A 17,445-nucleotide genomic window follows, 5' to 3' on the forward strand; every position below is an offset into this window, starting at 1 on the left:
AGGGTCAGCGGTTCACGAAGCAGCCCTTTCCCTGGAGGAAAGATAACTGCAACAAGGACACAGCCTTGGCTCTTTACAGGCAAAAACAGGCTGGGGGGACAGCATCCAAAACAGCTACCTACTGCACCCCCATTAGGGGGTGCTGTGCTTGATCTACTAATCAAAGGGAAAAGCAAGTCTGTCCCCAGGTCCGTCTCCTCTCCCTGTCTCAGAGCTCTCCCCTTCCATGGCCACCGTCAAAGCCCCATTTTTCACACAAGGCCATTGCAGGTTCTGCCGAATGAGCCCCATCTGGGCTAGAGGGCTCTGGGGTCTTGAAAACCTCATTGAGATTTGCTCTCAACTTTATCCTTCCTGTCCAACACACCATCAGGATCCAGGGACCAAGTCTGCCAGTCCCGCATGACTGGGCAGGGACGGGGGGAAATAACCCCACAAATCTGGTTACATTATTATTTATTCTGATTGCTTAGAGGCCTCAATTAAACTAGATGCTGCATTGAGACCCAGGGAGATCTGGGACACTGCCCCAGAGGACATACACTGTAACAACCGAGCAGTGAAATAGTTCCAGGTGATCTGGGCATGTTTTGGAGACAATTCAAGAAGAGTCATGCATTAGCTATTCCAGTTAAAATAGGGCCAGCTGGGACTCTTCACAGGAACATGCTGGGAGGGTATTTTGGTTTAAATTCTCCCCCTACCAGTTTTCCTCGCCCTTCCCTGAGATAGGGAGTTTCAATCCCTTTCAACGGGAGGCATTGTTTAAAGGAACATGACCACATACACAATCAAACAAACTTCCACCCAGCTTGCGTTCCAACCTCCCTTGTCTGCCAGGGACCTACAACTTGCCTGACACTCTGTGCCACAGATGGAGACATCTAGTGGCTGAACACCACATTACAAGTAAACGTATTGCACACTTCCGTTAGTTTGATTCTCCGCTCTGCACCTGACACTCCCCTAGTGCCTCCCTGGGGAGGCTGTTCACAGACAGCAGTCGCATCCAATCCTCTCCCTCACGGCTCCTCACACCCAGCAGCAGTCGCCCCCTCCTGGTAGCGGCATCCAGCCTCCCAGCCCTGTACTGCTACACCACCACTGCAGGCTGGGAGCGTTGATACTATTGGGGGGAGCTGCACAGCCCTGAGACAGTAGTTAATCCAACCACACGGCAGCCCTCTAAAGCAAGCCTCCTCCCCATGGTGGAGAGGGAGAAGAGGCCCATTCCTGCTCCCATCTAAGTGCACTGACCATAGCACCAATAAGTGTCAGTACAACAACCTCCCAGCCCAGCGCCAGCCCAGCAGAGGAAGCGGCGCTGTCTTGTCTCAGGCCGCTTGTCCCGGCTTTTTGTGTTTCACTTAAACTCCACCTTTAGCAATAATATTCAAATCAATATTTTACTGCTGCTGAGCAGTTCTGGGGGTTGCAGGAGTCGGGGCACCCAGAGCTTTGTATAGGTGTTTTTTAAAGAAAACCTTTTTCTGTAAGGCAAAGTTGCACTAAAACATGAGCACCCTGCCTCTGGCTTTACTTCGTATGGATTCAGGCTCCAGTTACTAGTCGGAGAATCTGGCTCAGGAGTCTGGTTTGCTGGCTGGGGAGCCCTCCTCTGTGTACACTAAAAAGGTGCCCAAATTTCCGAGTACCTACCCTCTTCTTGACGCTGCACTTCTGCACGTGCTTGGGATGCAAGCTTTACCGTTACAAGGGCAGGCCACATTTTGTGCTTCCCGCTGCAGGGAAGGCCCACTTCTCCGATAGCATGCAATACAACGTCTTGCCGCTAGCACTAAAAAGCAATGGTGAATTTGGAAAGTATCATCTCAATCAAACGAAATAAAGTTAAAGGACACCAACCGCCTGGATCACAGGGTGAATCCCCGGAGGCCTGCAGGTCAGGGCTCGGCTTTGCCATGCACCTTTCACCTCTGGAGCAGCCGTAAGGCTGGGGCTTGGGATGCCGGAGTTCAATTCTCAGCTCTGACAGTCTCCCTCGCTTCACCACGTGGCGATTTGAGAAAGCAGCTCTTACAGCCCAGAGTGGGTAAAGAACAAAGTATAAAGACCCATTTAATGTCCTCCTGCCCCATTAACTAGGGGCAGCTGAATGTGCCATCCCCTCAGGGATACAAAACCACGGCCGGGCCTTCGTCTTGTTCCCCAGACTAAGTGGCTCTGCGACCAGGTCTCTAGCAAACCTGTCTGGCCAGCAACGCAGCGACATTCAGCGGGGCAGGAGAGAGCAGCGATCAGCCCTTCTCCAGTGGACAGAGGCTCGCTTTGATACGGGGACTGTGTGGAAGGAAGTTAAAATAAAAAAGGGAGAGGGGAGACAAGTCACTTCCTCTTCGTGGCCCTCAGCTCTGCATCAAAGCGATGGTTTTGTCGAACACAAATTACTGGGCTCAGTACAGGGGTGACTGGGGAGAATTGGCCAGCCTGGCTTATCCAGGAGATCAGAGTAGATCTGGCCTTGGAGTCTGAGTGCACCCAATGGGGAGAATAATCCTGTCTTTTCACACCAGGTGTTCTTTGGGGGCAGGTACTGTCTCTTGCTGTGTCTGGGCAGCTCCCAGCACAGGGGCCCCGATCTCAGCTGGGGCCTTTAGGCTTTACACTAATCTATATAAGAAGTTTTCGCTGGTTATTAAGCCTGGGTGGGAGGGGAAGCGGGGATCATTTGCACCGATCTCCCGCTGGTAGGTCACGGCCGTACCTGTGGGCCCCAAAGTGAGCCGAGACTCATGTGACGGCCGACCCCGTGACTGCTTCTTCCCCCCCTGCTGCTGGATGGGGCCCTTCGCTTCTAGCTGCCAGGAGGAAGATTCCTGGCACTCACACATGCCGGCATGGAGCCAGCATGAATCAGCCGGAGCAGAGGAGCCACCACAGATACAGAGTCATCTCTGCCAAGAGCCGCAGCCCAACCCGCACGACCCCAGAGAGCCAGCGCGGGTGAGCAAGCAGCTTGTGACCGAGTCACAGGCTCTGACTCCTTCAGGAACAGGGATGTTTATCCAACTCAGGGCTGGACCTGAGACGTCACCCAGAAGCCAAAAGCACGGAGGGTGCTGCTGGGCTGCCTGTTACACCAGCACCCTAGGGCGGCAGGGCTCCAGCCCTGACCCTCACTACGCTGGCTGGCCTTTGCGAGTGAAATGGGGCGTGGTGTCGGCCTGCAGGATCTTTGGCTGCTAGTAATAAAACCCACCCTTGGCCTCCAGGGCTTATCTATCCCCTGCCCCTTCTCCCTTTCATCTCTGGGCCATTGATCGCGCCCTTTACAATGGCTGTCTGGAGTTCCTAGGGGAGAAGTCTCTGCTGCTTTTCCTAGCCAGAGCTCAGCACTGCTTCTCTGCCCGCATCTGCCTTGGCCTGTCCGCTGCCTTTGGCACCGTAGACCATGCTCATCTTCTAGAAACCTTCCCTCCCTTGGCTTCTGAGACTCTGGTCTCTCCTGGTTTTCCTCCTGTGTCTACGATCACTCCTTTATCCTGTCCTTTGGAGGATCCTCCCCCACCCCAGCTGGGTTTCCTTTGGCCTTGGGTCCCTTGTCGTCTCCCTCAGCAATTTCTCTCTGGGTAATCACATCTGCAAACAAAATTCAGCCCTCCAACGCCCGCCCTGAACCAGTCTCCTTCTGTCCAAACTAAAAGTGCAGCCTGTCCCGCTGACATCGCCTCGTGGACATTTAGCTGTCAGCTCAGCATGGCTAAAAGCAGAGCTCTTAATCCCCTCTTCGCTACCTCCTCTCAGTCACTGGGCATCGTCTTTGACTCCCACCTCTCTCTAGGTCCTCAGATCCAGGCTGTGTTTAAACCTTACTGCTTCTTTCCATGTAACAGCTCTAAGATACACCTTTCCTAGACCCCACACAGGTAAAGCTCTTGTCCAGGCTGGCGTCTCGCACCACAATTGCTGGAACATCCCTCCCTGGCCTTGAAAAAAACGCAGCCCTGCCCTGCCCAGATCCCTTCAGAAGGCTGCAGCAAAGTTTTCCTAGCCCATGGCTTAGACCCCATCACCCTGCTCGTCACACCCCACCACTGGCTCCCTCTTCTCTATTGCATCACACATCAGTTCCTGGCCTTCACGTGCAAGGCTCATCAAGGGGTGGCTGTTTGCCAGAGGCTGGGAATGGCTGATGACAGGATGGAGACGTGATGATTTCCTGTTCTGTTCATTCCCTCTGAAGCACCTGGCATTGGCCAGTCGGAAGACAAGATAATGGGCTGGATGGACCATTGCTCCGACCCACTACAGCCGTTCTTATGCCTGTCCCCTGCCAAAAACTATCACCCCTCATTCAGGATCAACAGGCTGACTTCTGCCGCCAGTCGGCTTGCGACCTCATACACTGTCACCCACCTGTTACATTTTCAAAGGCCTTTGTTCTTTCTCCCCTGCTGCGTCTCCCTGCAAACATCCCCAAGGCTGCCTCGTGATCCTCTTTAAAACCCGACTTCGCCCCGATAGCGACAAAAATATCTTGACAGTGGTTCGGCCGCTGGTGACAGAAAGACGGCTGCCTCTCAGGCAAAGCGCCCCATTGTTTTCGTTTGTCTCCGTCTGTCTCTTGTTCTGCGCTTCCATCGCAAGGTCTTTGGGGCAGGGATCACTTGTTATTCTGTGTTTGTACAGCGCCTTGCACTGGGGATTTTGGTCCAGGACTGAGGCTCCTAAAAGTGCTACAGGATTGCAGTTAATTAATAATATCACGCAACAAAGACCCAGGAGCCGGAATGAGAAAGAACAAGCTGCAGTGTGTACCCGTGGTCACTAGAGGTCAGTTCTGAGCCACAAGGTTTGCAGGACGCCTCTGCGGCCTTCATCATAGAACCTGGGCATCTCTCCGCCAAAGCAGTCCAGCACCCACAGAGCCTCTGATGTGATACGGGACGATCCCCACGATGAACAAAGCAAAAGGGCCAGGCAGAGTCAGAAGGCCTGTATTTTATTGTCAGTGCTGTAAGTCAGTGGTTCTCAACCAGGGGTACATGTACCCGAGGGTACTCAGAGGTCTTTTGGGAGGACATCAACTCATCTAGGTCAGTGTTTCTCAACCTGGGGGTTGCAGCCCACTCAACCTGGGGTCACAGGATGGATTTAGGCGTAAGTGCAGAGCCAGTATTAGGAGATGGCAGGCAGGGCAACCTCCCGGGGGCCCTACGCCACAGGCGGCCCCACAAAGCTATGTTGCATGCTTCAGCCCCGCTGCCGGAGGCTCAGGTTTCAGCCATAGTTCACAAATAAAAATCAGGCTTAAGTATAACACTGAAATGACAGTACAATATTTATATTCCAATCAATTTATTTTATAATTATATGGTAAAAATGAGAAAGGCAGCGATTTCTCAGTAATAGCGCGCTGTGACACTTTTGTATTTTTAATGTCTGGTTTTGTGAGCAAGTAGTTTTTAAGTGAGGTGAAACTTGGGGTATGGGAGACAAATCAGATTCCTGAAAGGGGGTCCAGCCGTCTGGAAAGGCTGAGAACTACTGCTGTAAGGAATTAATGCATCCCCTGCAATTGGGATGGATTTTAGCCTTTCCTATCCTCAGCTCCAGAAAGTCTGTTTCTGTCTGTCCACCCCCACCGCTCCTTTCCCCCAACTCCTCCCTTTGGAGTTCTCATCCCGTCAGGGTGAGGATGTGATATTTTAAAAAGGGACATAAACAGAATCCAGAAATAACTTGCCCCCACAACGTTCCCAGCTTAATCACAGCCAGACCCAGCTCTAAGGATTCTGCAAACAATGAAGGAGCAGGAGAGGAGGGAGCAGGCAGCCAGGAAGAAATCCTGATTTACAGGAATGCTGACACCCCCCCACATCCAGCGCGTGTGACGACACTCCATCCTGGAGCAAGGCACAGATGTCAGCCAACCACACAGGACTCCTTCTGCCAGCAGCCTTACCCCGAAGCACTAGTGCTGGGAGCTGGCATCACATCAAGGCAGAACAGGCTTGTGGTGACAGCTCTGGCCTAGAACTCTGGATTTTGCTCCTGGCTCTGCTGGGTGACCTTGGTCAAGTCACTTCACCTCTGAGCCTTGGTTTTTCCCTCTGTAATAAGGAGAGAACAATCCTCCTCCCCCAACCCTGTGTCTATTCAGCCTGGGAGCGGTTTGGGGCAGGGACTGCGTCCGGACTGTAGATCGTGGCCCGTGCTGCCCGTCGATAAATAATATCTTCCTGATCCCCAACTCCAGCCACCTGCACTCTTCCGTTTGTTCAGGTGGTGACCCCACCTCTCACCCCCTCGGACAGCAGGGCCTTGGGGAGCATTTGGCCTTGATGGATACATGAAGGAAGGGGGGAAATAATGGTCCAGGAGCCAGCGGCTTAGGAGCGGACGTGAGCTCACGCCTGTTACTAACGGGCTGCCCAGCTGTTAATGCCCATTAATTCTGCACCATTCGCAGCATGCAGCCATGCCAGCCAGTCCGTGCGACTGACTAGCTCTGCTCTCTTCCTTCAGCGAGGGGGCTGGGCTGAGCTATACAGAGATGGCGTCTCAGCACCCAGTGCAGCCCCCACTCCTTTGCGGTGCTGGGAGCCGAGAGGCCAACTCTCTGTAACTCCCGCCGGAGGCGACCCAGCCAACGGCGCGCGAGCTGGAGATCCTGCCGGAGCCTAGTAGCCGGGTTCCAGGCATGCTCAGCTACGCCGGGAGCAAAGCGGACGGTTGAGGTGGCGGCCTGGAGAATAGATACAGGAGTGCACGGGGAACAGAGAAATTGCTGGACTGGATCTGACCTAATGCCCATCTCGCCCCACGCCCTGTCTCTGGCTGTGGCCAGCACCAGGTGCTGCAGAGGAAGGAGCTAGAGAAGCCCACCGTGGGCAGACGGGGCATAACCTGCTCCCCAGCATTAGATCTCTGCTAGCTAGAAATCAGCTTAGCCTCCGCAGTAGGTGGTTTCGTCTGATCACTTTGACAGCTGCCCGTCCGCTCGTACAGACACAACGCAGCATAACGATGGCCATTCGGTGCATGAGTCAGGGCACTGGGACGTCACCCATGAGAGAGCGGAGCAGAGTGAATGGTCTTTTTGATCAGTGGCTGCAGCCGGAAAGCAATGTGTGGGTGGGTGGATTTGGTTCCTGAAGCTGGGCGGCAAGAGGGGGCATTTCAGCTCTTTAAGATCGGCTCGTTTATTCAATCCCGCGCCGTTGAAGAGGAAGCATGGTCTAGTGGCTAGAGACATCAAGTCAGGACTCCTGAGTTTGATTCGCCAAATCGGGGCAGGAATGTGGTTGAGTGAATTGAGCAGGAGGCTGAGCTGCAGGAGGCCTGCCTTTCATCACAGACGCTGCCTGCCTCACTGTGACTAGAGCCAAGTCTCGGCTGCTGTGTGACTCAGTTTCCCCATCTGCAAATAGAGTGAGAGGCGTGCGCTTTCACCAAGCCCTCCGAGATCTTCAGCTGGAAAGAGCTCGCCATTCTTTATAAAGAATTTCATGCTGTCGCCTTTTTCAATAAGCCCAAAGTGCCACCTTCCCCCATTGCCCGTGGAAGAGTTGGAGGCTTCCTCTTTGCTCATTTGGCTCCTTTAAGAGTCCATTGTAATAGCCTGTTACTTAACTCAGCAAGCTGCTGTGGCAGCTCCCGCTTGGTCCCGTTCTTCCACTCATCGGGGCAGCTGGCTCCTCAGTCAGGCAGTTGAAAACCACTTGTGAAGATCACGAGCTGGGATGTCGGCTGCGGGGGCAGCTGGGGGAGATACCACCGACAACTGGTAACATCTGGCAGTCCCCTCAGGGCCCAGGAGTTGTTTTGATTGGTCGGTGGATACACAACAGCTGACCCAGATGAAAGGACAGTAACCATTTGGCATTGTAGTAAGGAATCAGCACCCCATTGTGGGTAGGTCCTGTACAAACAGTGAGAAACTGTCTCTAACCCCCAGTTTATAATCTGGAAGGGGAAACTGAGGCATGGAGGGGAAGGGACTTTCCCAAGGTCAGCCAGCAGCTCAGTGGAATAAAAGCCAGGTTTCCTGAGTGCCAGCTTTGCACGCCAGCCACTGGACTACCCCACCTCTCAAGAACTGAGCAGGATTAAGACTTTAGAGACAGCTGAGCAGGGCACGTAAGGGGGAAGGAAGCTATGGGATGCAGGCGAGGTGTGATGGGGATGATGACAGATGTCTTTTCTAGGCTGCAGAAGCTGCCACCTCTCGTCACGGAGAAGGAGACTTCAAAGGGAAAGAATGAGTTAAGTGCAGCTAGTTCCTGCTCCCATTTTATTTCTGACCCTGGCTTTCAAACCACTTCAAAACCGCTCAGAACAGGAGATGAAAGGGCCTGGGGATTCATTAGCTGGCCAGACACATGCTTTCCAGCTTGGAACCCTCCTCTTATGAAAGCATCTTTCCTGAGGGCACTTCAACTCCTGCCATGCTGGGCCAGACGGGGTTACTGGCATGGCCCCGCGCAGCTGCTTTGCTGGATCAGCTCTGCTGCTTGAGAGAGCAAGAGGGGAAGGGCGGGCTGGGCCTCCCCCTGTCTCTAAGCAGTGGCCAGAAACACTGGGAGGAAATCATGCCCCCAACACCAGATAGTTACACAGAGTCACTGTTCATGGAGTGATGTCGGACTGGAGGGAAGTCAAGTGGGGTTCCACAGGGATCCTGTTCTGGGTCTGGTGTTTAACATCGTTATTTATGACCAGGAGGTAGGATTAGAGAGCAGACTGATCAAGTTTGCAGAGGGCCACACAGCTGGGGGGGGTGGGGATTGCAAACCCTTTGGAGGATAGAGCTAAAATCCAGAGGGATCTTGATAAATTGGAGAACTGGACTACAGACAACAAAATGAAATTCAACAAAGACAAATGTAAGATCCTACACTTAAGGAAGAAAAACCCAATGCACAAACACAGAATGGGGGGAAACTGGCTTGGCAGCAGCATTGCTGAGAAGGAACTGGGAGTTGTGGTGGATCACAACCTCAACATAAGCCAACAATGCGATGCCGTTGCAAAAAAAGCAAATGCAGTTTTAGGTTGCATTAACAAGCATAACATGCAAGTGACGGGAGGGGACGGTACCGCTCTACTCGGCGCTCCTTAGGCCTCTGCTGGAGTGCTGTGTTCAATTTTGGTCACCAGTGTAAAAGGATGAAGAGAAACTGGAAAAGATCCAGAGGCGAGCGACAAAGCTGATCAAAGGGCTGGAATGCGGCCATGTGAGCAAAGGCTGAAAGAACTGGCTGTGTTCAGTCTGGAAAAGAGGAGATTGAAGGGGGATATGATAGCAGGCCTGAGATATTTGAAAGGCTGCCATAAAAAAGATGGAGAGAAGTTGTTCTCTTGTCACAGCGGGCAGGACAAGAGGCGAGGCGCTCAAACTGCAGCACAGCAGACTCAGATTAAATCTCAGGAAAAACTTCCTCCCTGTAAGAACAGTCGGACAATGGTACAGATGGCCTAGGGAGGTCGTGGCAGCTTCTTCACGGGAGGTTTTCAGAAGGAGGCTGGATAGCCAGCTGGCTCGGATAGGTTAGACCCAACAAATCCTGCCTCTTGGCAGGGGGTTAGACTAGACAGCCGTTGTGGTCCCTTCTAACCCTGTGGTTCTATGGATTGAGCGTTGTGTGCGTGCTCAGCTCCCAGGAGAGCCATTTGTGGTCCACGCCTCCAGAGTGGACGTCTCAGCACTATTCTTGTGTCAGGGTAAAAGGTTTCCACTGCTGTGGCTTCCAGGGCTATTTCCTCAGGGTGGCCTGCGCTTACCCCAAGTCGGAGCCTCCAGGACCTTCCTCCCCAGAGCAGATCTCTGATGGAGGCATTTCAGTAGGACGTTCAGAGCAATGGAGTGAGTTTTAGGACGAGAGGGGTTCTAAAAATTGTGCACACGGTGGCTTTGCAAGCGACCCTCTCCCAAAGCATGCCCTGGAAGGGTCCCTCCTCCCCCACCCTTCATAGGTCAGCGTGGAGTTCAGGCTTCTCTGATGACACTGCCAGAGAGATGGGGAGAAGAGGCACCATTTGTGATGGGCAGCTGGCCACCAGAGCACGGACCGAGGGCCACAGACAGAGGCTAAACAGGTGTTGAATCCAGCTTGGCTAGAGGTGAAAGGCTCCTGTTTCATGCTCATCAGCAGACCCGTAAGCCGTCCAGTCACCACAATTTCAGTTGCTAGGAACAGCTGAAAACTGGAGCAGCTCCTAAGAAGTTCTGCAAAACATGCCAATGCAGCTCCGCTTCTGAAAGCAACACGTCCACCTGCTTAGTCACGCTACTGAGCCAGCGGGCTGAGCCGCTTTTCCCAGGCAGCTCAGGTTTTCCAGTCGGAGCCTTCTTCCGCACCTTGGCACGTCACCTGGTTGCCTGCACGTAGCAGAGAACGCCACGACAATCTCCATCCAACCACATCACAAGGAATAGGGCTCAGAAGAGTTGGTCTGCTGGGATGGGGGGTTGACTTCTGAACAGCAATTTCCCTGTTGCTACCCATGCTCGACTCATCTTCCCAGATCTGGGGGGGGCCCACGTGAGCTCAGGGCTTTGACACCTCCAAGAACCTTTTTCCCCCACTCTAGCAGGGAAGATATTAGGGACATGACCTCTTCTTCCTTCCTTACGTTAGGGCTGCTAAAACAGCCTAAAGAAACCTTCCTACTCCCACTCCAAGAAACTGAGCTAACATTAGCACTGCAGGGAGCCAGTCCTTGAGCCAGCTGCTGAGCAAAGGAAGGACGCCCTGGCCTGCATTTAATCAGATTTTTTATTAAAGCCATCCCTCCAACACCCCACATTTGCTTTGATTGCCCTGGATGGTGCCAAGTTGTTCCAGCCGAGCAGTGTTCTACAGAAAGCATCTTCCTCCTCCCACAAAGTGGGTCTAAGCTTCCATGGCATCCCTGTTACAGAACAAGGTAGGTCAGGAGGCGCTGGTGGGGTTGATCAAGACGGCAGGAGAGAGGTCAGCTCTGTGTTAGTTACAGCTCCGGTGACAGGCAGAGCTTTTGTGGGTAACCTGTGCTTTAGTAATGGGCCCACCCTGCTTCTTAATCCGTCCCAGGAGGAAGAGATGGAGTTCGCTAGGCGGTCAGGAGGTCAGGACGGCTTGGAATGAACTTGCTGGTTATTGATATAAACCTGGCCTTGAGCCAAGCTATGACTGCAGGGAGAAGAAAGGAGGGTGCACCTTGGAAAGAGAACCGAGATGTTCAAGTGATGGTTGAAGCTAGAGATTAAGGAATATCAAGTTTCTGGACAGCAGGGAACTCCTCTCCTCATACCAAGCTGTGACGGGGCTGGGAGAAAGCAGGCTGAGTCAGCCCCCCACCACTGGAGCCCTGCTTGAGGGGAACTGGACCAAGCTGAGGAAACCTGCACAGAGTGAGTTGATGAGGAGCAGCTGCCCGGCGTGTTAGCCAGGCACTATCGAGGGGGAGAGGGGAGATGGACACACGCACAGAAAAGGGAGAAACCACTGTAGGAGGGCGAGCTTCCCTTGCTCAGTGGCTGCAGCCATGAGGCCCCTGGGGCTGTCCGGCCGGACTGTGTATGATAGACGGTGGTGGGTAACAACCTATTAATAAAGAGCACGAAGCCGAAGTCTGCGAGTGGTTTTTGGGAGCAGAGGACGTGAGCAGAGGGGGGCCCTGCGTGAAGCCGTTACACCAGCGCATTGGTCAGGTCGTTTCTGAACATCTCTAGAACACGGCACAGTGCGTCCCCCGCCAGGTGCCCGACAAGGTGTCTAGGAAACATACTATGAGGCTGACACAAGCAAAAGTAGCTCTTGTTCAAACAGCCACCGTTTGGGTTTTGACAGAGGCCCACTGTACTCCCCAAACCAGTTCAGGACAGCAGACAGCTGGTCAGCACTGGGATCTGGAGGGCTTTAACTTATGGGGGGAGCTGAATCTCCTGAACAAGACGACGGGGGTAGGGATTTAGGGTGAAATTTTCAAAAGCATCCAAATGACTTCGGAGCCTAACATCCCTTTTTCTGCATTGATTTAGGCACTCGGGAACCTGAGGCAATGGGACTGAGGCACTCTTGAAAATTTTACCCCAGGGGTACGTCTTCACTGACAGCAGCAAATTCACCATTATCAGATCGATCTATCCGGATCGATGGAGCGGTCAGTGAAGACCCACTTAATCGATCCGGAAGTCAACACGTTAAAACCGCCCCCCTCAAGTGGCGTAGCGCTGCGTCCATTCCCGTCGGTGCAGTGCATTGAAGACGCTGCGTAGAAGAGGAGTCACGCAAGCTGCTCTGCATAGTCAACAGGACTGCCGCTGAATGTGAAGGTATGTGCACACCCAGCCTAGGTCTCGGCAACAATTCTAACTTACAGGAACCCGGGACAAACTCCCATTCACTTTCAACACAGCTGGGCATGTAGCTGCCCCATTTGAACCTTTCAAAATCTCTCTTTTAGGCCACTCAAGAGAACTGCACTGCTGGTTTCGGGAGATCTCCCCACGCAGCAGAGCAAAGGTAGGGGGAGGTCTGTGGACTAAAAAAAAAAAAGTCAGTTTGGAGGCTTGTCAGGGGAAGCATGGCAGGTTTAGATCCAGGGCCCTTTGCACACCCAATGGAGGTCCTACAGGCCTAACGAGTTTAGTCGCGCCAGCGCAATGCTTGTAAAAAGACACCCAGCAGTGAAGAAACAGACTGCCCTTTTTAAAAGGAAAAAATATCTTCTTGTAAAATCTCTGCTACATATAATTATTTGCAACCTCTGTCACAACACAAAGCCTTCAATACAGAACATTTAAAGAACAAATGTTGAACTTCTCCCTTCCCCCACGCCTCCCCACCCAACTGTACAATAAAATACTCACATTTAAAAATATCTGATTATCAAAAACAGGAGTCAAATGAAACTCAACCTTTTTTCAATTAGATTTCCATATTTTTCTTTTAAAATAAAACTTTGCTCCTCCTTGTATCTAACCCCCTTTGCATCCAGAGCAGGGAAGGAAGAAAACCACCATTGTCTCTACAGAGCACAAATTTCACGCACGCCCTTTTTACCTGCATGGCAAAAAAAAGAGTTTTCTGGCTTCTCAGCTGGGCTGCCAGGTGATACTTAAATTAGGTTGTTGTGTAATCTGCAGGTGCGTCGGGGTAAGTATATGGGTAGGGTCGAGGAGTCACTCCACAGAAGAGTGAGCACAACCATCCAGTCCCATGGGATGTAAGGAGATACGAAGCATTACACAGGATCAAGCTCTTAAAGCCTCATCCCGGCAATGATTTCATCCCAAGGAATGCAGGGTCAAACCTCAGGAAGTCTGAGCTCTCAGAGAGGGACTGCCCAACTATTATAGCTGGCTGCCCCTCCAGAACTGCTGAATCCTCCCTACTGGGTCTTTTAAATCTGGGCTTTGCAAACTATAAAATACTTAGATGACCCCGCTACTGCAGTATCAGAGCGCCCAACCACGCCCAGCACCACCAACGTTTGTCTAGTGGATGGTGATGCACCCCCCCCCCGAGTTGTCTGAATCCCACTGTACTCAGGTGTGGTGAGCTAGGAGCCAGGAAAAGCTTCTGAGACTCTTGTCCCATGTGACAGTGCTGAGTCAGGGAGGTCTGTCCTTTTGTCCCTGCAGATAATGCACATCGCACAAAAGGGCCCATGACTGAGCACACAAGAGGGGTGGCAACGCTACCTATGAGGGCAAATGGCCCCCTAGGTCAGGTGGATGAAGCCATCGTGGTGGCAAGCTTCCCTTGGCAAGGCCCATCATTTTGGCTTAAGCATCAAGTTCTCTGCCGTGCTAGTATCAGCCCAGCTAAGAAAGAAAGAAACAAACAAACGTGGTCACCCATGAGTTACAAATGGGATGGTGGAGAAGGGCGTTACCCAGCTAGAAGGAGCTTGTCCGGCCATGCACATGCCCAGCTCTCGGCTGTAGAGATGGGAAATTCAAAGCACCACTGGAGAGAACTGATTGCAGACAACAATACAAAAACAAAGCCAAGCCGCTGACCTTATTAAGCGGTTCCCCTCACCCCCAAATCCCAGGAAAGATTCTAGCTGTGTACTGAAAAAAGGTTGAGTTTCTCTTCAATATCGTTACAATAGTGTGCATACAGTACATGGTTTCTGTAGAAACAGGTTTTCCCCTTATGGCCATATAGTTTCAGAGCGTTTGTCACAACAGGTTCACTCTGATTTTCAAGGCTAAAGGTGCCTTCTCTTTTATGAGACTGGTAAACTTAATAAAGCTACACCCTTCGGGAGATGCCGCAGAGCAGTTCTAGTCACTCTCACACACATGCTTCTGCCGTCCTGTCCATACAACTTAACTCACGAGCAGATATTGCCATACTGCGTACAAATACCTGGGATAATTAACACATTACAACTTTACAAAACAGATTTGCTCTAAGCCTGAGAAAACCCCATGGTTCAACAGCCAAAGAGCTAGTGATAAAAGTTATTTGGAACGTGGTGAACTGCCACAGCTGAAGAGAATGCAATTATTGCTGTTAGCTCAACTGAACATCCTTCTAATCCGTCCAGCAGAGAACGGACTAAGAATATGGGTAAAATTTACAAAAGCTCATAAGTGATATAGGAGCTTAAGTCCCATTTTTCAAAACTATTGTTTGAATCACTTTTGAAACAGGACTTCAGAGCTTTTTAAAATGTTACCCAAAGTCACTAGTGTCTGAACACTCGTTTTAACAATGAAGGCATGAGAATACAGTATAGGTTTGGTTCTTCTTATCTAGTGTCAATAAAATCTCTGGCAGGATACAGAAAATATTGAAACTTTTCATCTCACTTTACAACAGAGATATTCACCCAAAAGTGTTTTGCGCCATTACTTCCAGATAGATATTACCTGCCCTACAAATCTAGGAAATCCGCTCTTTGGAGGGTACACATGAATTGGCAAAGGTTCCCCCTCAACCTTCTCCACCCCTACCCACCTCAAGATTTACTAGTCCAGATAAAGACCACACCCTTCCTTTTGACAATCCTGCTGTTAAAACCAAGCAAAGTTTTTTGCACAAAACTCTTCCATGAAAAATGCAGATTCTGCAACAATGAAACACTGAATTGTTTATAAAAAATAGTCAAAAAGTGTTTTTTCCTTTTTTAAAAGGTTGCAATATTTGTTTGAAGCAACTTGCTTCAAAATTTCCTGATTTTTTTTAATTTTAAAACCTCAGAAGCTTGAAAATGCTCAGAATCAAAACGAAATGTTAAATTTGATCCAGCCAAATTTCTTTTTTACTTTTGCAAAATTTCCAACGAATGGAAAAATCCATTATTTGTCCAGCTCGGATCTTATTGACTGAAGGATGGTCACCCCAAGGCATTTCAGGAGGTCAGTATCCAAAATCTCACTTAATGTGGAACAGCATCCATGCTTTAAACGAACAAGAGAAGCTTTCCTTTTTCAGGAAAGATTCTGTTTTTCCACCACAGCGATGCGGAGTTTGTTTCCAAGGGCTAAACCCAACGACAGACAGATCCACCTACTGAATCTTTTTTTTTTTTTTTTTTTTTTTTTAAAAAACAAGGCCAGGAGGGAGCATGAAGTTTGCCAGAAATTTTTCCAGGGAAGGTGCCTGCAAATTCAAACATGAAGCTTTAATGTTTAAGTTAAATACCTGTTTCACTCTCCTCCATTTTGTATTTTGGCAATAAATCAGCACCTGCCAATAAGAATTTCTTTAAGGGATCAGTGAACATCAGATTGGAGACTGCGACTCAGAGCTGAGTGAAGAATGCAACTCTCTGCTATTCCTAGATCCCTTACCCAGAATCTAGAAAGGCAGAAGAGTCTGTTTTCCAACAGGAGCTGGGACTACAAACTAAGAAATGTAGGTGATGGGAAAGGAGACAAAAATGGTAAAGTTGCACTGAAAGTGCTATGTTATTCTTAATAGATACACTCACTGAAAACCCGTTTAACACTGGTTTATGGCACCACTGAAACCATCAGTTGTGGACTGGTGCATCTAGAAAGCAAAGCTACATATAATTATTTAACACTTTATGGCTCATTATTTTCCCATCTTTAAGTGAATGAAACATCCCCAAGTTTATAGGTCATGCTAACTAAAAAACCCGTAATTCCACTGTTTATGGAAGAGAGATGGGATTTCAAACAAACACGTTCTTCCAAAAGCCAAGCTCCCGTACACATGGAAGCTTCTCACCACATACACCTTCATCACAAGCTGGGGAACCAGTTAACAACCCTACTCTTTCCTCTTCAGAGAGATTACGCAAAAGCTTCCTTGAGAAGGTGATGTGCAGTCCCAACGAGAAAGGCTGGATAAGACCAGAAGGATTTGTAATCTCCAGCGTGCGTTACCTAGGATCGAGTTATAAAGGGTTAACATTTGGGAAAAGGTTCTCCCAACATTTAAGCACAGTTACAATAAATCTTTAAAAAGTCTCGGCATAGAAGACTGAAAAAACAATTTTAAAAAGCACCTCGTGAGCGTTGGGTGGTGCTTGCTGAACGAGCAGAGAGCCTCTTCTCCCAACCCAGTGCGCAGAGCAAGCGTCTTGCATGCATCCTGCAAACTGAGTGAATTTCCAGCCCGGACTCTCCAATGCTTCACAAGTCCAGAAGCCTCCTGACGAACAATCCACGTGCCTTCCACACAGGGCTGGCAGCACTCCAGAAACCCAGCCTCCTCCCTTGGGATGAGCTGTCCATTCTGGACTCTTGGTTGGAAGTTTCTGCCTCCAGAAAGTAGGAAGTGTTTAGAAAGTTCAGGAGTCCTTGAAAAAAGACTTAGATGCTTTTTCCTTTACACATAAGTATTTATATAACATTTGTGGGGTGGGGGAGGTCTCGTATGTTTTTTTTATTCTGAAAAGGAAGGGAACATATTTAACTCTGGGAATTCTTCATTGTTGTAGTTGGTTCCCTGGTCTCCGAGCATTGACAGCATGTCCTGTAAGCACAAAATAAGTATTATATCTGTACTACGGTAGCGTAGCACATAGGAGCAGGAACCCCAGTCATGCATTAGGATCCCACTGTGCTAGGTGTTGTACAAAAACAGAACAAGAAGATACTCCCTTCTCCAAAGAGCTTACAGTCTCAAGATTCCTGCAGACACATTCCAACTGCCTTTCACAGTCTAGCTACAAGCTGTATTTCTCATACCACCAGTGAATAACTGTAGCTACACTCCCTCTCCCTTCCACCCCAGGATAAACAGGGGGCTGAAGCGAACAACCAGTACCCCATGGAGTACACAATGCAGAGGAATCTTATGGAATATTCATTAGAAAGCTGTATTTTGTTTTGAAGACTGAAGCATTCCCTCTCTCTACAGAGCAGGCATAGCTCAGACAGCAGCACAAGCTCTGCACAACGCCCTGCCAGAAGACTTTAGCCCAGTTCCTGTCCACTGGAACAAGACAGGCCCCACTGGGATCCCAAACTGAGCCAGATTCAAACCAGCTACCTAACAGAGGTGA

General features: G+C 50.3%; 1 protein-coding gene across 2 annotated transcripts in view; it reads right to left on the reverse strand.

The window, feature by feature from the left end:
• Positions 1-12,661: 12,661 nt before the first annotated feature.
• Positions 12,662-17,445, reverse strand: part of ARNT (aryl hydrocarbon receptor nuclear translocator) — a 41,225-nt gene continuing 36,441 nt past the window's right edge. For both annotated transcript variants that reach the window (XM_067569730.1, XM_067569731.1), the window contains one exon: positions 12,662-16,913. In XM_067569730.1, the coding sequence (XP_067425831.1) occupies positions 16,824-16,913 (90 nt within the window). In that variant the 3' untranslated portion in view covers positions 12,662-16,823. The remainder of the gene's footprint in view (positions 16,914-17,445) is intronic.

Source organism: Emydura macquarii, unplaced genomic scaffold (assembly GCF_026122565.2).
Source record: "Emydura macquarii macquarii isolate MOO-44397 ecotype Brisbane River unplaced genomic scaffold, CSIRO-AGI_Emac_v2 contig_2924, whole genome shotgun sequence".
NCBI classification, from domain to species: Eukaryota; Metazoa; Chordata; order Testudines; family Chelidae; genus Emydura; species Emydura macquarii.